At 35.6% G+C, this 17,793-nt stretch overlaps 1 protein-coding gene across 1 annotated transcript in view; it reads right to left on the bottom strand.

The window, feature by feature from the left end:
* Positions 1–7,126: 7,126 nt before the first annotated feature.
* LOC100370097 (uncharacterized) overlaps positions 7,127–17,793 on the bottom strand; it is a 70,787-nt gene continuing 60,120 nt past the window's right edge. The window contains exons 3-11 of the mRNA XM_085498617.1: positions 11,856–11,915; positions 11,633–11,692; positions 11,442–11,489; positions 10,058–10,699; positions 9,023–9,679; positions 8,381–8,890; positions 7,922–8,066; positions 7,746–7,802; positions 7,127–7,521 (exon numbers count right to left, since the gene is read on the bottom strand). Coding sequence (XP_085354743.1) covers positions 7,518–7,521; positions 7,746–7,802; positions 7,922–8,066; positions 8,381–8,890; positions 9,023–9,679; positions 10,058–10,699; positions 11,442–11,489; positions 11,633–11,692; positions 11,856–11,915 — 2,183 coding nt within the window. The 3' untranslated portion in view covers positions 7,127–7,517. The remainder of the gene's footprint in view (positions 7,522–7,745; positions 7,803–7,921; positions 8,067–8,380; positions 8,891–9,022; positions 9,680–10,057; positions 10,700–11,441; positions 11,490–11,632; positions 11,693–11,855; positions 11,916–17,793) is intronic.

Genomic DNA, 17,793 nt, shown 5'->3' with positions numbered 1-17,793 from the left:
GATATTGCCATGTAACTGGATTAAAAAGATTGATCATTATAGTTGTTACGATATCTCTGCGATAGATTGATTAATAAGATTCATCATGGTAGTAGTTATGATATTGTCATGATAACTGAATTAATGAGATTTATCATTATAGTTGTTACGATATAGCCATGATAGCTTGATTAATAAGATTTATCATGATAGTCGTTCTGATATTGCCATGATATCTAGATTAATAAGATTTATCATTATAGATGCAACGATATCGTCGTGATAGCTGGATTAATAAGAATTATCATGATAGTCGTTATGATATCGCCATGAAAACTGGATTAAAAAGATTTATCATGATAGTCGTTATGATATCGCCATGATAAATGGATTAATAAGATTTATCATGATAGTCATTATGATATCGCCATAATAGCTTGATTAATACGATTTATCATGATATTCGTTATGATATTGACATGATAGCTGGATTAATAAGAATTATCATGATAGTCGTTATGATATCGCCATGAAAACTGGATTAATATGATTTATCGTGATAGTCGTTATGATATCGCCATGATAACTGGATTAATAAGATTTATCATGATAGTCGTTATGATATCGCCATGAAAACTGGATTAATATGATTTATCGTGATAGTCGTTATGATATCGCCATGATAACTGGATTAATAAGATTTATCATGATAGCCGTTATGATATTGCCATGATAGCTGGATTAATAAGAATTATCATGATAGTCGTTATGATATCGCCATGAAAACTGGATTAATAAGATTTATCATGATAGTCGTTATGATATCGCCATGATAAATGGATTAATAAGATTCATCGTGTTAGTCGTTATGATATCGCCATAATAGCTTGATTAATACGATTTATCATGTTAGTCATTATGATATTGCCATGATAGCTGGATTAATAAGAATTATCATGATAGTCGTTATGATATCGCCATGAAAACTGGATTAATATGATTTATCGTGATAGTCTTTATGATATCGCCATGATAACTGGATTAGTAAGATTTATCATGATAGTCGTTATGATATTGCCATAATAACTGGATTAATAAGAATTATCATGATAGTCGTTATGACATCACCATGATAACTTGATTAATAAAATTTATCATGTTAGTCATTACGATATCGTCGTGATAGCTGGATTAATAAGATTTATCATGGTAGTCGTTATGATATTGCCATGATAGCTGGATTAATAAGAATTATCATGATAGTCGTTATGATATCGCCATGAAAACTGGATTAATAAGATTTATCATGATAGTCGTTATGATATTGCCATCACAGCTGGATTAATTAGAATTATCATGACAGTCGTTATAATATCGCTATGATAGCTTGAGTAATAAGATTTATCGTGATAGTCGTTATGATATTGTCATGATAACTGTATTAATAGTATTTATCATTATAGTCGTTATGATATTGTCATAATAGCTGGATTGATTAGAATTGTCATGATAGTCTTTATGATATCGATATGATATCTTGATTAATAAGATTTATCGTGATAGTCGTTATGATATCGCCATGATAGCATGATTAATAAGATTTATCATTATCGTCGTTACGATATCGCCATGATAGCTTGATTAATAAGATTTATCATGGTAGTCTTTATGATATCGCCATTATAGCTTGATTAATAAGATTTATCACGATAGTCCTTATGATATTGTCATGAAAACTGCATTAATGAGATTTATCATGGTAGTCATTATGATATTGCTATGATAGCTTGATTACTAAAATTTGTCGTGATAGTCGTTATGATATTGTCATGATAACTGGATTAATACGATTGATCATTATAGTCGTTATGATATCTCTGTGATAGCTTGATTAATAAAATTTATCATAGTAGTAGTTATGATATCGCCATGATAGTTGGATTAATAAGTTTTATCAAGATAGTCGTTATGATATTGTCATGATAACTGGATTAATGAGATTTATCATTATAGTTGTTACGATGTCGCCATGATAGCTTAATTAATAAGATTTATCATGGTAGTTGTTATGATATCGCCATTATAGCTGGATTAATAAGATTTAACGTGATAGTCGTTATGATATTGTCATTATAACTGGATTATTAAGATTTATCATGACAGTTGCTACGAAATATCGTCATGAGAGCTGGATTAATAAGATTTATCATGATAGTCGTTATGATATTGCCATCACAGCTGGATTAATAGGAATTATCATGGTAGTTGTTATGATATCGCCATTATAGCTGGATTAATAAGATTTATCGTGATAGTCGTTATGATATTGTCATGATAAATGAATTAATAGGATTTATCATTATAGTCATTATGATAGTGTCATAATAGCTGGATTGATAAGAATTATCATGATAGTCTTTATGATATCGATATGATATCTTGATTAATAAGATTTATCGTGATAGTCGTTATGATAATTCATGATAGCTGGATAGAATAATAACCGAATAGTAGTTTAGAAAACACATATTATACCTCTGGAGAAAGGTCATTTTATTGAAAAACGAAAGAAAGAAATCAACCCATCGTCTGGTTTGCTATCTTTGCTCTACATCATATGTAATAATCGCTCCTTTATTGCCACTCAGTTCAAAGTGCTCGTCATCGAACGTTGGTGTTATCTCTATTGACAGATGTGTAGATGAGGCCACGTGCCTATCTAGACTTGTACCTTGTCGACACTACGCAAATTATGTCTTTTGTGACAACGGTTGCTTTTACTGGTGAACACGTGATTTCTAGGGTAACACAGTATTCATACACTCTGTATGAAACTACTAGGAATGTATGTGTCCTCGATCTCATGGTGCACGTGCTGTTCTCTACCAGTGGTGCCATAAACTACAAGCATAGTTTTGAAATAATGTTCATACTAGTTCTGAATCACTGACCCAATACATTTACATGACCTTATTTAAGTATTACGTATTGCCACACACGAATACTGGCAAACAGAAATACTTTAATAAAACAATTGAATCAATAGCTAGTTAATATGTCAACTAATATTTCCAGTGTAATTGTGCTATGTGTTGGGGAATATATCATGACATCTTATTGATTTATGCCAATAACTTGTCAAAAGAACATGATACGCGGCATTAAACAGGAAATAACTAGTTTGCCATGTTTGCTTTCACTGTTTGCCTTACTGGAAAGAAAACCGAGATTTTGTAGCTCAGCTACGCCCTTTGAGATATTCGACCTGCTGTTGCGCAATTCGCCTTGTCTGCTATGATTGAGTGCCACACTTTATGTTATTAAGATTTATCCGGTATAATAATACAAATGTTCATTCCAACAGCGGTGAGCATGCAGTTTTAGAAACCCACGAAGCTCATTGTCGAACTGCGCAATCGCAAAATCGCTACACAATCCTAATTAAAATAGTCAAATAGTGAAAGCAAACCTGGCAACCTAATTAGTTCATCAATATTGCCGCGTATCGTATGCCATTACCAGTTATTGATATCAGATAAATTCGGGAAGAAGGTACCTGGGTGTAGGTAGACATAATGATACGTCAGTAGGTAGACACTGGAATATGTCTACATATAATGCGCGAATCGATTGGCTGCCATGGTCATGACGTATAATATTTGTATATCACCAAAGATATTTTTACTTTACGTTGAACAAGGCCAGTTAGCGTATGTTATGTTCATTGAATTATGACTAAATACTAGTAACAAATTACTCAGCTTTTACATGGGGGTACTAACAATTATTCGAAACTCTAAAATGACCGGAAGCATCATAAATAATTTATCGCCGACGAGGGGATATATTATCTATATATAATCTATTAAATTTATATACGCACATCTTTAGATGAACCCAATGACATGGAATTTACTCTCTGAGAAGCAAGTTTCATTGAGGCATTTATCATACAAATTCGGTAATTAATACCCACGGAATTGAACCAAAAACTAATCAGGTCTGTACTTGTCCTCGGGCTGGCGGTCTATAACAAGTTCCATTGCAATTGAATGATTTGTTGTCGGTCGAAAGCTGAAAAATTGCACGTACATACGCACGCACGCAAAACGCACTCTCTCAGGCTGATCGAGCCTAATCTAAAGATTAAAGCTGTGAACAGTACCGCAGTGGTACATGATTTAACTGGTTCATACATGCTGAAAACTAAATTTCTTATTACTGAATTTTGTATTTCGGTTATACGTAATGTGTTCTAAGTAAGTACTCTATTTATATCATTCATAGGAAGTTCCAGTAGCTGTCACAAAAAACTAGTTGTCATGAGTGTACAACTGTCATATTCTTTTTTAATTGCAATAAATACTTAACTCGATGATGCAAGTAGTGGTGTGAAATGTATTATGGAATGATGTGTCAAAATTTAACTGAACTTTTTTGCTGACCAAATAGGTTTACTTTATTTGCATGTGAATGTTTGGGTAGAGTGCGAAAAGTCACTGATACTGCCATTGCATTGATTTTGCAGTGGCTCGGGGACATGTAATGTTGCTATTTACTGCTTTTGTTTTTATATTATATTATATTACATTGGCATTTGAAATAAAGGAAAGACTAACTACAAGGACAAGTATTTCAAGAGAAAAATTACAACCCATGACCTTCAGTATGCCAGACAATATGTGACCACTAGACCACACAGTCTAGTCTACTCTACTGTCACTTCGGGATTGTCTTCCAAAACGTTCAGATGAATACGACTTGATATTTCCCTATTACTTTATTAGAAGCGACTCTCCAAGATGGACCAGCTCCCATACATTCTAAAACGTCATAATGTCTACGCCCTCCCCTCGAAAAGGGTTAAAAATAGCCACTTTGGGTTTAACTAAAACCCAAACTAGCTGAAGAACAATAACCACGTGACAATGGTTTATCGTATTGGTAAGCACGTGACATCTAACCTAACATGTGTATGAAAGAATTAGAAATGTATGTGCCCTCGACTTAATGAATTACATACGTGTTGTTATCTGGATATAAGTGTTAGTCTGTCAGCAAGCAAGCATGCATGCATAGTTCAGTACTAAGGTTTCCACCAGCCCTGACTGACTGACCCGAGCATGGATGTTTATATTTAATCTTATTTATTCCACATGATCACACACATACTCACACAAACATATATGCAATTACAAGTGACATAGACATGCTTATTTTAGTGGAAAGTGAAACACGCTCACACAAACCTATATGCAATTACAAGTGACATAGGCATGCTTATTTTAGTGGAAGTGACACACACTCACACAAACCTATATGCAATTACAAGTGACATAGGCATGCTTATTTTATTGGAAAGTGAAACACGCTCACACAAACCTATATGCAATTACAAGTGACATAGGCATGCTTATTTTAGTGGAAAGTGACACACGCTCACACAAACCTATATGCAATTACAAGTGACATAGACATGCTTAGTTTAGTGGAAAGTGAAACACGCTCACACAAACCTATATGCAATTACAAGTGACATAGGCATGCTTATATTAGTGGAAAGTGACACACACTCACACAAACCTATATGCAATTACAAGTGACATAGGCATGCTTATTTTAGTGGAAAGTGACACACACTCACACAAACCTATATGCAATTACAAGTGACATAGACATGCTTATTTTAGTGGAAAGTGAAACACGCTCACACAAACCTATATGCAATTACAAGTGACATAGGCATACTTATTTTAGTGGAAGTGACACACACTCACACAAACTTATATGCAATACAAGTGACATAGGCATGCTTATATTCGTGGAAAGTGACACACACTCACACAAAACTATATGCAATTACAAGTGACATAGGCATGCTTATTTTAGTGGAAAGTGAAACACACTCACACAAACCTATATGCAATTACAAGTGACATAGGCATGCTTATTTTAGTGGAAAGTGACACACACTCACACAAACCTATATGCAATTACAAGTGACATAGACATGCTTATATTAGTGGAAAGTGAAACACGCTCACTCAAACCTATATGCAATTACAAGTGACATGGGCATGCTTATTTTAGTGGAAAGTGACACACACTCACACAAACCTATATGCAATTACAAGTGACATAGGCATGCTTATTTTAGTGGAAAGTGACACACACTCACACAAACCTATATGCAATTACAAGTGACATAGACATGCTTATTTTAGTGGAAAGTGAAACACGCTCACACAAACCTATATGCAATTACAAGTGACATAGGCATACTTATTTTAGTGGAAGTGACACACACTCACACAAACTTATATGCAATACAAGTGACATAGGCATGCTTATATTCGTGGAAAGTGACACACACTCACACAAAACTATATGCAATTACAAGTGACATAGGCATGCTTATTTTAGTGGAAAGTGAAACACACTCACACAAACCTATATGCAATTACAAGTGACATAGGCATGCGTATTTTAGTGGAAAGTGACACACACTCACACAAACCTATATGCAATTACAAGTGACATAGACATGCTTATATTAGTGGAAAGTGAAACACGCTCACACAAACCTATATGCAATTACAAGTGACATGGGCATGCTTATTTTAGTGGAAAGTGACACACACTCACACAAACCTATATGCAATTACAAGTGACATAGGCATGCTTATATTAGTGGAAAGTGACACACACTCACACAAACCTTTATGCAATTACAAGTGACATAGGCATGCTTATTTTAGTGGAAAGTGAGTTCGCACATCTACTAATAAATGACCAGTATGAGCACCATATAAGAAGGCGCCGCCAGCGTAGTGAGTGTTTGTGTTTGATATTTTAATTGCGCCCTCAAACCAGTTCTGTGTGAGGCGAACGGGCTTAATCAACAATTCTTGTATTTTAACCAATACTACATTGTGCCTACTTAACAATACTGGCTAACTCACCGACATTCGTTATAAAACCATTTTGTACATTTTCACAAGCAATGTTAACGCTTTTGATCGATACTAAAAATAGTTCTAAAAATAGTTATAAAGTGACAATCATGTATCACGAACACTGACAACTGCAATATCGCTTTCAAACTATAGAATAACATTTCCAGATTCACGCATAACAAATCATAATATCGATATTTGAATGTTGTTTTATTTCTCAAATACACCTGCCTTGACTACCGGCTTCGTAATATGTACACTTTAACGACGCTGATAATTATAAAAAATATGAGTAACAATATGCAAAATTTGTTAAAATGACGTCCATTCTATATAAATGCTAGATAAACCACAAGCGTGAGAATTATACTAATCTATTCAGCAAAAACATATTAAGATTGATAACATTCTGTTTGCGCCATGACTTCTGCAATCAGCGAAAATGAAATATAGTTAAACACTAGAACCAGGTAAACAATATAAACGTGCAAATATATCGAAAATATCAGTCCTGCATATCGTCCATTTCTATTGCATCTTGTTCAAATGTGCTTTGAAAACTATACAGTGGACATGACGTCATCACCTGTGAATGTAAAAATGACGATAATATTAATAACACTATATGTGAATATTATGAGGTTATTACGAGGATATCTCAAAGTATGAACGAAAGCCGTACAGGGACGGCGTACTGTCTGTCTGAAATCCCAAAAGAGAGAGATCAGAATCAGCAAACGTCTTTTTGTAGAGTCCGGTCAAACTCTGGTGGCAGCCATGTTTGTTTTTATAATAAGAGGACATACTCACGTAACGTAACCTGTGTTTGAATATGTATTCATTTCTGTAGCATCATGATGATTTGGACTATAAATTAAAATAAGTTATATAAAAATGAGAAAGACCTTAATACAATTGCTCCAGACAATAAATAAAAAAACGAATGTGTAAATACGAGGATTGATCGACACGCATGTTACACTAACCTATAATGCCCTTTGTGTCGTCTACACTTTCTGTACACAAAACATGATATTATAACAGCAGCAATAAAGAGTACAACGACTATGAATATCAGTATAATTAACGCTCTTGGACTGTTATCAAATTGTTGTACGTTCTGTGGTGTATCTACAAAGACAAAACGTAAACGTACGGCGACATTACGATACACTGATGCGTTTTGTCAAATTATTTGTAATTGCTAAACCTGATTTAACAGCAATTAATAATGTCCACATTATATCTTCAACTTGAATTTCGGTATAAATTATACTTTACACACCGTACTATTTGTACGATAATATATGGATGTCTTAACCGTATCGTGTATGTTAAAATTCGTCTTTCTTACAAATATACGAAATATTAGACACTATGGGTTTCTAGTTTGTATTCTATGATTATAAAATTATTAGTTTGTATATTGGAATAATAATACATACAATAGTTAGGATCCTGGTTCTTCTGAACTGAGGGGGTCGATTTGTATTTGTCCAAGTCACTACCCTTCGTATTGCCGCCATACTTGGTTTGCGAGGGAGTTTCTTTGTTTTCATCATTCCAGGTACTCGCCCAAGGCTTAGATGTGTGAGGTTTTGTGGAACTAATTTTCTCTGCGCTGAATGTCTGTCTACCTTGAGATGAGCTAGCAGTACCCACAGTTTGAGTGTTACTGGAACTTATTTTCAGTTCGCTGACGGTCTGTCTACTCAACGATATGCTAGTACTACTAATCGTGGTCTGCGATATAGCTGTGGTAGAAGCATCACTCGTCTGTGGGTTCGAATCACTACTTGATTGTTGTAGAATAGATTGCGTAGCTGAGGATTTGTTGTATACTTCTCCAGTATATAAACGGCTTGTTTCTGTGTCTGTGGCTGTAGTGCTAATTCCTACTTGGGGAGATGTTATCCTGTGTAACGTCGTTGGATTGGCAGTTATGAAAATGTCGTCTGGGAAAATAAACATCAGTTAGAATATAATACAAATATGTTGGTTTAGTGCATAATTTCACATTTTTAAAATTATTCATATTGGTAAAAAATGATATTATGTACTTGAATTATTCGTATATTAGTACTCACCACACAAGTCAAAAACGTCATGAACAGAAACATTATTAAGATCCGAAATGGTGAACTTTGCCCACGTAATGAGATCTCCACAACCGACATTTTTACAAACAGATCCTAATCTTTCGATCTCAGTTCCATTGAGCATTTGTGACCACATATTCAGACCAGCAATACGTCCTACAAATCTTCTTGTTGAGTCGAAGTTCCGGTTACCAAGGTCTCGTTGTCCGACAGTTATTACACCTGTCCCATGTACAACTCTTCTGGTAGGACTGGTGCGATAGAATACCACTGCTGTGTCAAAGTATATAACCAACAGTGTATCCATATCTACTGTCTTCCATTCTATACAAACGTGGTGCCATTGTGATTCCCCGAGTCCTGCTAACGGGATGTTAAAATCCTGATCAGCAATTTTAAGAGCTAGACCCGCGCCTATGCCAGTTTGCAGCGTTCCTAAATAAATTATTAGTTCGTCATCCCGTCGGTTGGTAGAGTAGTGCAACACTGTTCCAAGGCGGTCAATGTCTTCACACCTAAACCAGAACGCAACACTAGACTCTGACAATTCGTCAACAGTGATTGCGAGTGTGACGTGGCTATCGTTCTCATAAAAACCCCATGATTTGTCTGGGAAATATGGAAATAAGCACGGATGTAGCGTCTCTGAAATAAAAGACGAAATAAATAATGTGCCAATGATATATCACAAAATGTAGTTGTAACGTGTATATTATATGGTCTAGATTTACAGGGCAATAGATAAATCATCTAGTACTGAATGTTTGTAAACAGCGTCCTTTGATCAATGTCAACATGTCATTCGCAAAATGTCATATAAACAAAAATCTGCTTTAGCATCATAGATTTTATGATGTCTTATCAACACCATAATGTGATCTTATGATGGAAACGTCTAGTTACTGTGCGCGGGCAGGCACGCTTGCAAAACTAATAAGTGCGCCCTCGTATACTTGGAATGAAAGTTAGTTCATGCAATTCGAATACGTGTATAGTTTTAAAGTGTATTCATAGGTAACTTACTACATATATCAACGCCGTCAATAATAGTAATATCATTCACGTGAGTATCTTCGAATGATGACCACGACACAATATCACCACAGCCGTTGTCTGCACAGTCACTATAGAGACTTACGATTTCTGTTTCATTTAACACGCGCGACCACATGTTAAAATATGCCAGCATTCCCATGAAAGATCGCGACTTAGAGAAACCACCACCTGGCTCGCCCTGCTCTTGTCCGACAGCCAACACTCCTCCAGCACGGATTGTCAAATTAGTTGCGACGCCTCCACCATAGGATTCCACTACACCGTCTTTATAGAGCTGGTAATTCCCACCATGAGATTGCCACGTGACACATATGTGATGCCACTGGTCGTCAACTACAGACACTTTGGTGTATGATAGCATTTGACCTCTAATAAATAGTGTAAAATCATTGTAATCATAGAGGGATATCTCATCTTCAGTATCAGTGTTCCAGGTTGCGTAGTGGAAAGGCGTTCCGAAATTGTCAGTATCACTTGTTCTCATCCAGAAGCACACTGTAAACTCAAGTAGGTCGTTCTGAAACGGATTGTATTGAATAGCATAGGATTCTCCATTCATAGCCCAGACTCTGTTCCTATAAACGCCACCTGTGCAATTATTTATCACACCTGTAGAGATATAATGCACTAGCTTTACTTCTATATGTTACATATAATCTGTATTCATTAGACAGCAAATATCTTTAAGTACATTCATTCACTAGTACATTTATTACAATAGACTGATGACTGTTACTGACTATTAATTATTTCAACACTATTCGTTTAATACTTTATAGAGTAATGTTATATTCGTACTGTAACAGTAGTTGTCAAAAGTTGTAATATGCTTTATTCTCGTGATTAACTAAAACTGGTTTATATAGTTAGTGTAAATCAAATTCAAATGTAAATATTCACGACTGTTAATTTAAAGTCGCGACCTCAAGCGACGGAGGTTTCTGTGCTGTAAATGGGTATGCGGGATACCATTACAACGCCAGTGGTCGTCCGAGTTTGCCTATTGTTTCTTTTAGATATGTGTAATAATCTAAACGAAAATTGAACAAAGTTTTCGAATTGAAAAACCTTTCTTAAACTCACCTACGTCATTTAAGACATAGAAGAGCTGTGCCGCTAGAGGGCGCTTCAAAAAAAAAACTTTATTATTTATAATTTCGAATTAACGTTACGGGTGCATTTCTCACCTCATGTTACTAATATATTGATTGACTAATTGTTCACCACAATATATATAGTGGAATAGATATCAGATCAAAAAAATAACCGAGACGTGTGACTGATCGCCATTCATTTTATATATTTAGGCATTTCGTGTTAACCCAACCAAAATGTACATGTTATTACATACCTTTATCAATGTTATCATAGTCCGTTGTTACCACAATAGTAAATATTTCTGTTAAAAATAATAAATAATAGTCAGCTTCACATGTATTACCACAACGCAATGAATTTCAACATAAATATAACTTGTGTGATGTAGCAAAATCTATTTATTCAAGAAAGGGGAATGTAATGTACATGCATATAAACACTCACCCGCTGATTCTGCATCCCCAGTTCCTGAAGGCGTTGTATAGTCACGTGAAAATGATATCGCTGTGGGATAAATTATGAATTGTTAGATATCCCGTGTATTTCGTATGTGTATAGTTCACGGGCGTGATTTACGTAATGTTATTCTGTCAGTTCTTATGTAAAATAACCATCGCATTGAACACAATTGAAACATTACACATTCTACCACTTTGTCTGTACATACCGGTTGTCATTGATTCATCATCATCTGATTTTTCTGACGTCATCGGCTCACTGGTTGTTGCTGCAAAAATATATGATAATCGAGTTAGAAGTTATATACTGGCAGACATACACCAGCGATCTGTACGACCCACACGTTATTTTAAACAGAGTGAATTACTCATGTAAGCATCTTTTGAATAACTTGAAGGTGTTGAAATAACTTTTGTAATCATTACACTGATGTGTGATTAGATGAACTATTTCGTGTGGCATATAATGCAAGAAGAGTTAAGCTGTAAAAGTAGTCCCGTCTAGTTATCATTCTCTACCGTGCTATTTGTGCCATCAGTCGGTACATTCGAAAGAAAAACCAAAGTCTAACTGTGTTATGGTTGAGGGCGCTCTAATATATATACGGCCACTCTATTGTGCTTAGCAAATGATATTGGAAGTAAAACAGTGCATATAATGATTGTAAATAATTGAAGGGACAATAGCTCTCGCTATCAAACTTTTTTTCTTGTTAACAAACATTTGCTGTGCCATCAGTGTCAATTTTTAAAATCTAGACCCTGAAAGCATAGCATCTAAAATTCCCATAAATTCCCATAAACGCCAATTGGGCGACAAACAAGGTACAAAGATCAAAACATTATTTTAATTTGCTGCAACTACATGTATGAAGAATATAATTGATATGACAAACACTTGTTCGTCAGCTCAAACTCCTACAAGATAAATGTAAACCACACACATAGATTTATCAGGTTTTCTGTCTTAAATTTTATCAGAAAAGCAGCCAGTTTTGTAATTGGTGGTTGCCCTGATCCACTGCTCACATGTACTTGTCAATAAAACTGCTCACGTAATTGAAGTACGCCCTCATATATCGCGTTTCAGATAAAAGACGGTGAAAAAAACATTTTTCTATAACATGGTTATACTGCTTATAACCTTGACAATTCAGGGGCGTTCATTTGCAATGCAAGACAACCATGGTACTAGTTTTTTTAGCGTGGACATTCATCTTGGCTAATATAATCTCATGTTGTCTATGGTAAATTAGGGCAACTACGTACAGCTGTTTTCTATCATTAAAGAGCGGCTGTCGTAGGTAACCACGTTAACCACGACACCGGTGAATTATATAAATCATGTCCAATGAGTGAGCATGTAATATCGGATTTTTTAAACGACTGCAGTAATTTTCAAATTCCGATATCACAAAGTCATGAATTGGAGTTATATTTATTCCAAGGACCGGGCTGTTATGCATCTATCTGAGCGTTTCAAAAGATGTTTAGCTGGTTCGAATATCGCTGTCCTTAAATACTGTTTACCGATAATTTATAAAATCGGTTGAACAATTTTGTTGATTTGGGGAAAAATCAATATAATTACGGTTTAGGGACATATTTTAAAATTTTTACTAATTTTAGAAGTGGATTAGCGGATTTGTACATACATTATGATAAATCGACAACCGGTACTGCCAAGATGAGGTCAAGAGCATAGGATATGGCAATGACCGTATACGCGATGGGTTACCTTTTTACTATCTTGGTGGTTACGTCACAATTACGAAATGAATGCAACAGATTATCAACAAAACATTGGAATATTAAAAACACGCATTAAAAATTAGTTGTATATCAAATAGAATGGGCTCGATCGGCACATCGCTGACAACATGAACAACGTGGCACAAAAAACTGAATCAAGTATATCCATGTGAGAAGCACAAGAAAAACTATTTCAACTGGAACAGCCACGCAGAACCTACGAGAAGAACAACAATAATATATTAGTATATTACAACAATGTATAACGAATAATGTCGGTAAACACTTGCTGGAATCAACTTTTTCAAAATATTAGCACAATTGCTTAGTCTGTGTAACATAATGCATTCTTCCTCTTGTCAAATGTATGAACCCTTTCTTTGTGATTCTACGTTTGAACTAATATTTAATGACTTTGTGAGGGCCTTTATGTTGGTAACGTTAACATTTCTCAGTAGACGAAATATTTGCAATTTTTTAAGTTTTTAAGAAGTGTGTGAGTGCTGAATATTATGGGAAGGATATTGCCCCAAGTGATTCTAGAGATTTTCAGAGTTGTCGATTAATGTGTTGTTTTTAGAATAGTTCCTATACTTTGTTTAAATATATTGATTTGAGAAGCAATTTTGTCACGTTTTAAAGTCATTTTGAAATAGAAGTAGTGCGCCCACGTTCGTATTACTTGATAAGCGCAAACATTTGTTCATGATCGACAGAATTATGTGTGACTAGGCACTGTTTTGTAATTTTAGCTTTTCTAATTGAACTAGAATACAGTTCAAATTTGTTAGAGGGCAAGTGTTATGATAGCGACGTTTGCACATTCGGTCGGGTTCACACGCCGTTGCACTATTGTTTAGAATCAACCACTTTCATGTTTAGAGTGGAGCTTATAAACATATATTTCAAGAATTTGATAATAGATTGTTTATTTATTGTATTTAGTTGTGGCAACTTTGCAAGGATTTAACCGTAAGACACATCCGGGTAATCACGTGATCGTGCCACGCTTTAGAGAATTGACTTTTAAGATAGAGAGTTGGTAACCTTTTGTAAGAGAGAGGGATATAATGAGAAATGGGTGAATACAGCTATCTGTAATGAACTATGTGTATTCCTTTAGATGGAATCTGGTATCTCTACGTGTAAGTCCTAACAGTCAATACAAGTGATACCAAGTTCCCCGGACACGAAGCTCCTGTTCATAACACACGGGAAGCACAAATATATGGAGTAATGTCGGGCACCTATCAGAACGATGAAACATGAAAACTAAGTCATTGCTGAGGTGGAGAACGCACACATTGAAATATTTTATTGATAACAAGGGCGTATTCGTCACACCATATTTGTCATCTGATGTATAATGCAAATTACTGGACACAATGCATACAACGCATAATTGATTTATTAAAAGTGAGTAAATGTCATAGACGACTATATACAGTGATGGCGGCACGGGAGGGGTGCAGAGGGGCGGTCGCCCCCTCGAAAAACTGTTGCGGGCCGACCTTTCATCCCCCCCCCCCCCCAATCAAGCTGAAACCGTTCGTGTCAGCAAAACTTGCCCTTCAACATGAAGGAGATAGCGTTCCCCAGGACCCCCTAATAAGGTCAAGCCTTCGGTACGAGGGATCGTGTGCAGATCTCGCCCCGCATGCAAAATTTCGTGCCGCCCCTTCTGATATACAAGTGTGCCACGATGCAGAGTCTGGAGTTGTAAATAATCTGAATAATTTAACCAGCGTCAGCTGCCTGCTAATATTTTATTAACAAATTGACAGACGTAACTGACCGGAATTATAAAGCAGAATCACATATTTTTTTTTTCTTATTTTTCTATTGTATTACTTTTGTCACATAAAATATTGGCTTTATTTAGTGTTCGTGATTGTGTTACGTAATCTTTCTATATTAGGTCTTCGCCACGACTGTCGCAAAGCTATCCTGAATTACTCGTGAGATTACTAAGATTACTACTAAACCAGAACAACATGTGCTTATATACGTCGATAAGAAGTGATGTCGCTGTAGCCTATATCGTAAGTATTCAAACTAGAAATTCCCCTATCACACTACAAGACTAAATATTATTGTCACAACATCAACACCGTGCTAGGAAAAATGAAATGAATGGTATACTCATGCAGTAACAAAAATATTATTCAGCCACCTATTTATTAATGTATCGACTGGGTTCAAATCATGCAGATGCTGATGTAAAGTCACTGTGTGAAAGTTTGTTTGAACGCCGCATAGAATCTAACGTGTAGATGACAGGTTTTAGCATCAACATTGGTAACAGTTAGACGGCGGTGATCGCCCTGAAGCACGCGTTCCATTATCTTGCGAATAGGTTGCGTGGGACCCATAAAGGACACGCCGTGACTCGTTACGTGGGACCCATTAAGAAAACGCCGCGACTCGAAACCCCCATTCTTAATGCAAAGTACATTATCAAAACGTAATATGTAGTTCACTGTTTGAAAGATTAAACAGTCAACTGCAGTAAACAATGAATAGTGACCGAGTATAATAATGGGATGGGTTCGATGCGCAGCTCCAGAAACACGTTGTTACTGTGATTGAGATATACAATGCTTATATTGTGTCGAATGTACAAGCAATGTACTGCACCGTGTTACATGTCACGACAACGACATGTGTAACCTCCTAATGAAACAAGTTGACGCGACGTCAAGCTGGCACACTAAGGTCAAAACGTCAAATAGCGGAGTAATATAATGGTACGATGTCTATGCTATGTGTTACTTGATGGAGCAATGTCAATGCTCGTGTCAATACTGTTATTGAAAGTAATATAAGACCACGCGGCATGTGGTTGTTTATTAATAACTGAAACCATACACCGTTGGTTAAATTACAAGGATATGCCGTAGTAAACTATGCGTGCGGGTCACTTCAAATTACATCTAATTCTTAAATTGTTTCTTTATACATACATTTATCAGGTAACATAATACTAATTATCATTAAAATGTTATGTTACTAAACGTTAACCGTGAATTTTTCTTTAAGCGAGTATATATATATATATAAAAGTACATTTTTCTTAGTAATAGTGACACCTGTTGTTTAGTGTGATGGACCCCCAAGGTTGGGTACAGGAGCATAGAAGTTTATAATTAAAATTGTTTTCCATAAGAAACATGAAACCATCATACATGGCCTTATAAACAGCCTTTTACTTCATAGTGGGGTGGGTGGAGTAAAGCTGTGATTATTTTTATTACTTTCTGCATTGTTGCCAACAGCAACAAACATACTGGGAAAGTCAAAGACAGTGAAAAAAACAAACAAAAAAAACACACAGGCATATAAATACTAACTTTCTGGGATCTTTATTGACTCCAAGTAATCCAGAGTAGAACGAGATGAATCAACGCTATACTCCGCCATCTTTATTTTAATATTAGATGCAACCATTATTCTGTAGGGGACAACGGGTCATAACTTGAGGGGAGTTAACACCCATGATTTTTAAAATGCCTTGATCAATAAGAGTCTAAGTTACAGGGAAAATTATTTTCAATTTTCAGTGGACCAATAAATGCATTTGACAGGAAAATATAAATTTTTTTTAAAACTCTACCACAACAGCAATTACAACAGCTTGCTGCATTATAAGTATCACATCTCTGTCAAATTAGTGGTTCATGCTTATTTGAATCTGAACATAACAGGCCAATTCTATCACACCTTGCTAGGCTTGAACTTCCATCCAATCAGAGCATTCCAAATGAACATGATTCTCCACAATACTAGAGGGCGCTCTGATATATATTTATTGTATTATACTGTTTAATAATTTCGATTGTGCAATAACTTGTGTAGCAGGAACTGTTGTATACTATAAGGTTATTACAAAGATATCTCAAAATATGCACGAGGACAGTACAGCGGCAGTATTGACCGACGCGATTCGGAGGTCGATACGACAGCGTACTGTCTGAGTACATACTTTGAGGTATCCTTGTAATAACCTTATTATTATACATCTTTTCCTACCAAGGATACATGCCGAAATCTAAAAGCTTAGAACAGAATCAGCCAACTTCTTTGTATGGAGTCCGATCTAACCTTGGTGGCTGCCATGTTTATTTGTATTATTAGAGGATGCTTACGCGCGTAATCATTCCATATTTGGAATTCGCATTTCCTAATATGGTAGGATGAAGATACCCCGTGAAATACCGCATAATTGCGGCACGCTGTAACTTTATGGCATTACAGTGACAGATGTATAATAATAGCATGTATTACGAAGAATGATGAGGATAATCTATATTGGGTGGGCATAATATAATGTTCTTGTTGAAATAACAAGTAGTCTTATAAAGATATATAATTATACTGGAGGAAACGCCCAGTGTG

This window comes from Saccoglossus kowalevskii, chromosome 4 (assembly GCF_978046115.1).
Source record: "Saccoglossus kowalevskii chromosome 4, keSacKowa6.1, whole genome shotgun sequence".
NCBI lineage: Eukaryota > Metazoa > Hemichordata > Enteropneusta > Harrimaniidae > Saccoglossus > Saccoglossus kowalevskii.
Note: the sequence above shows the minus strand (reverse complement) of the source record. Positions and strands in the feature narration are given on the sequence as shown.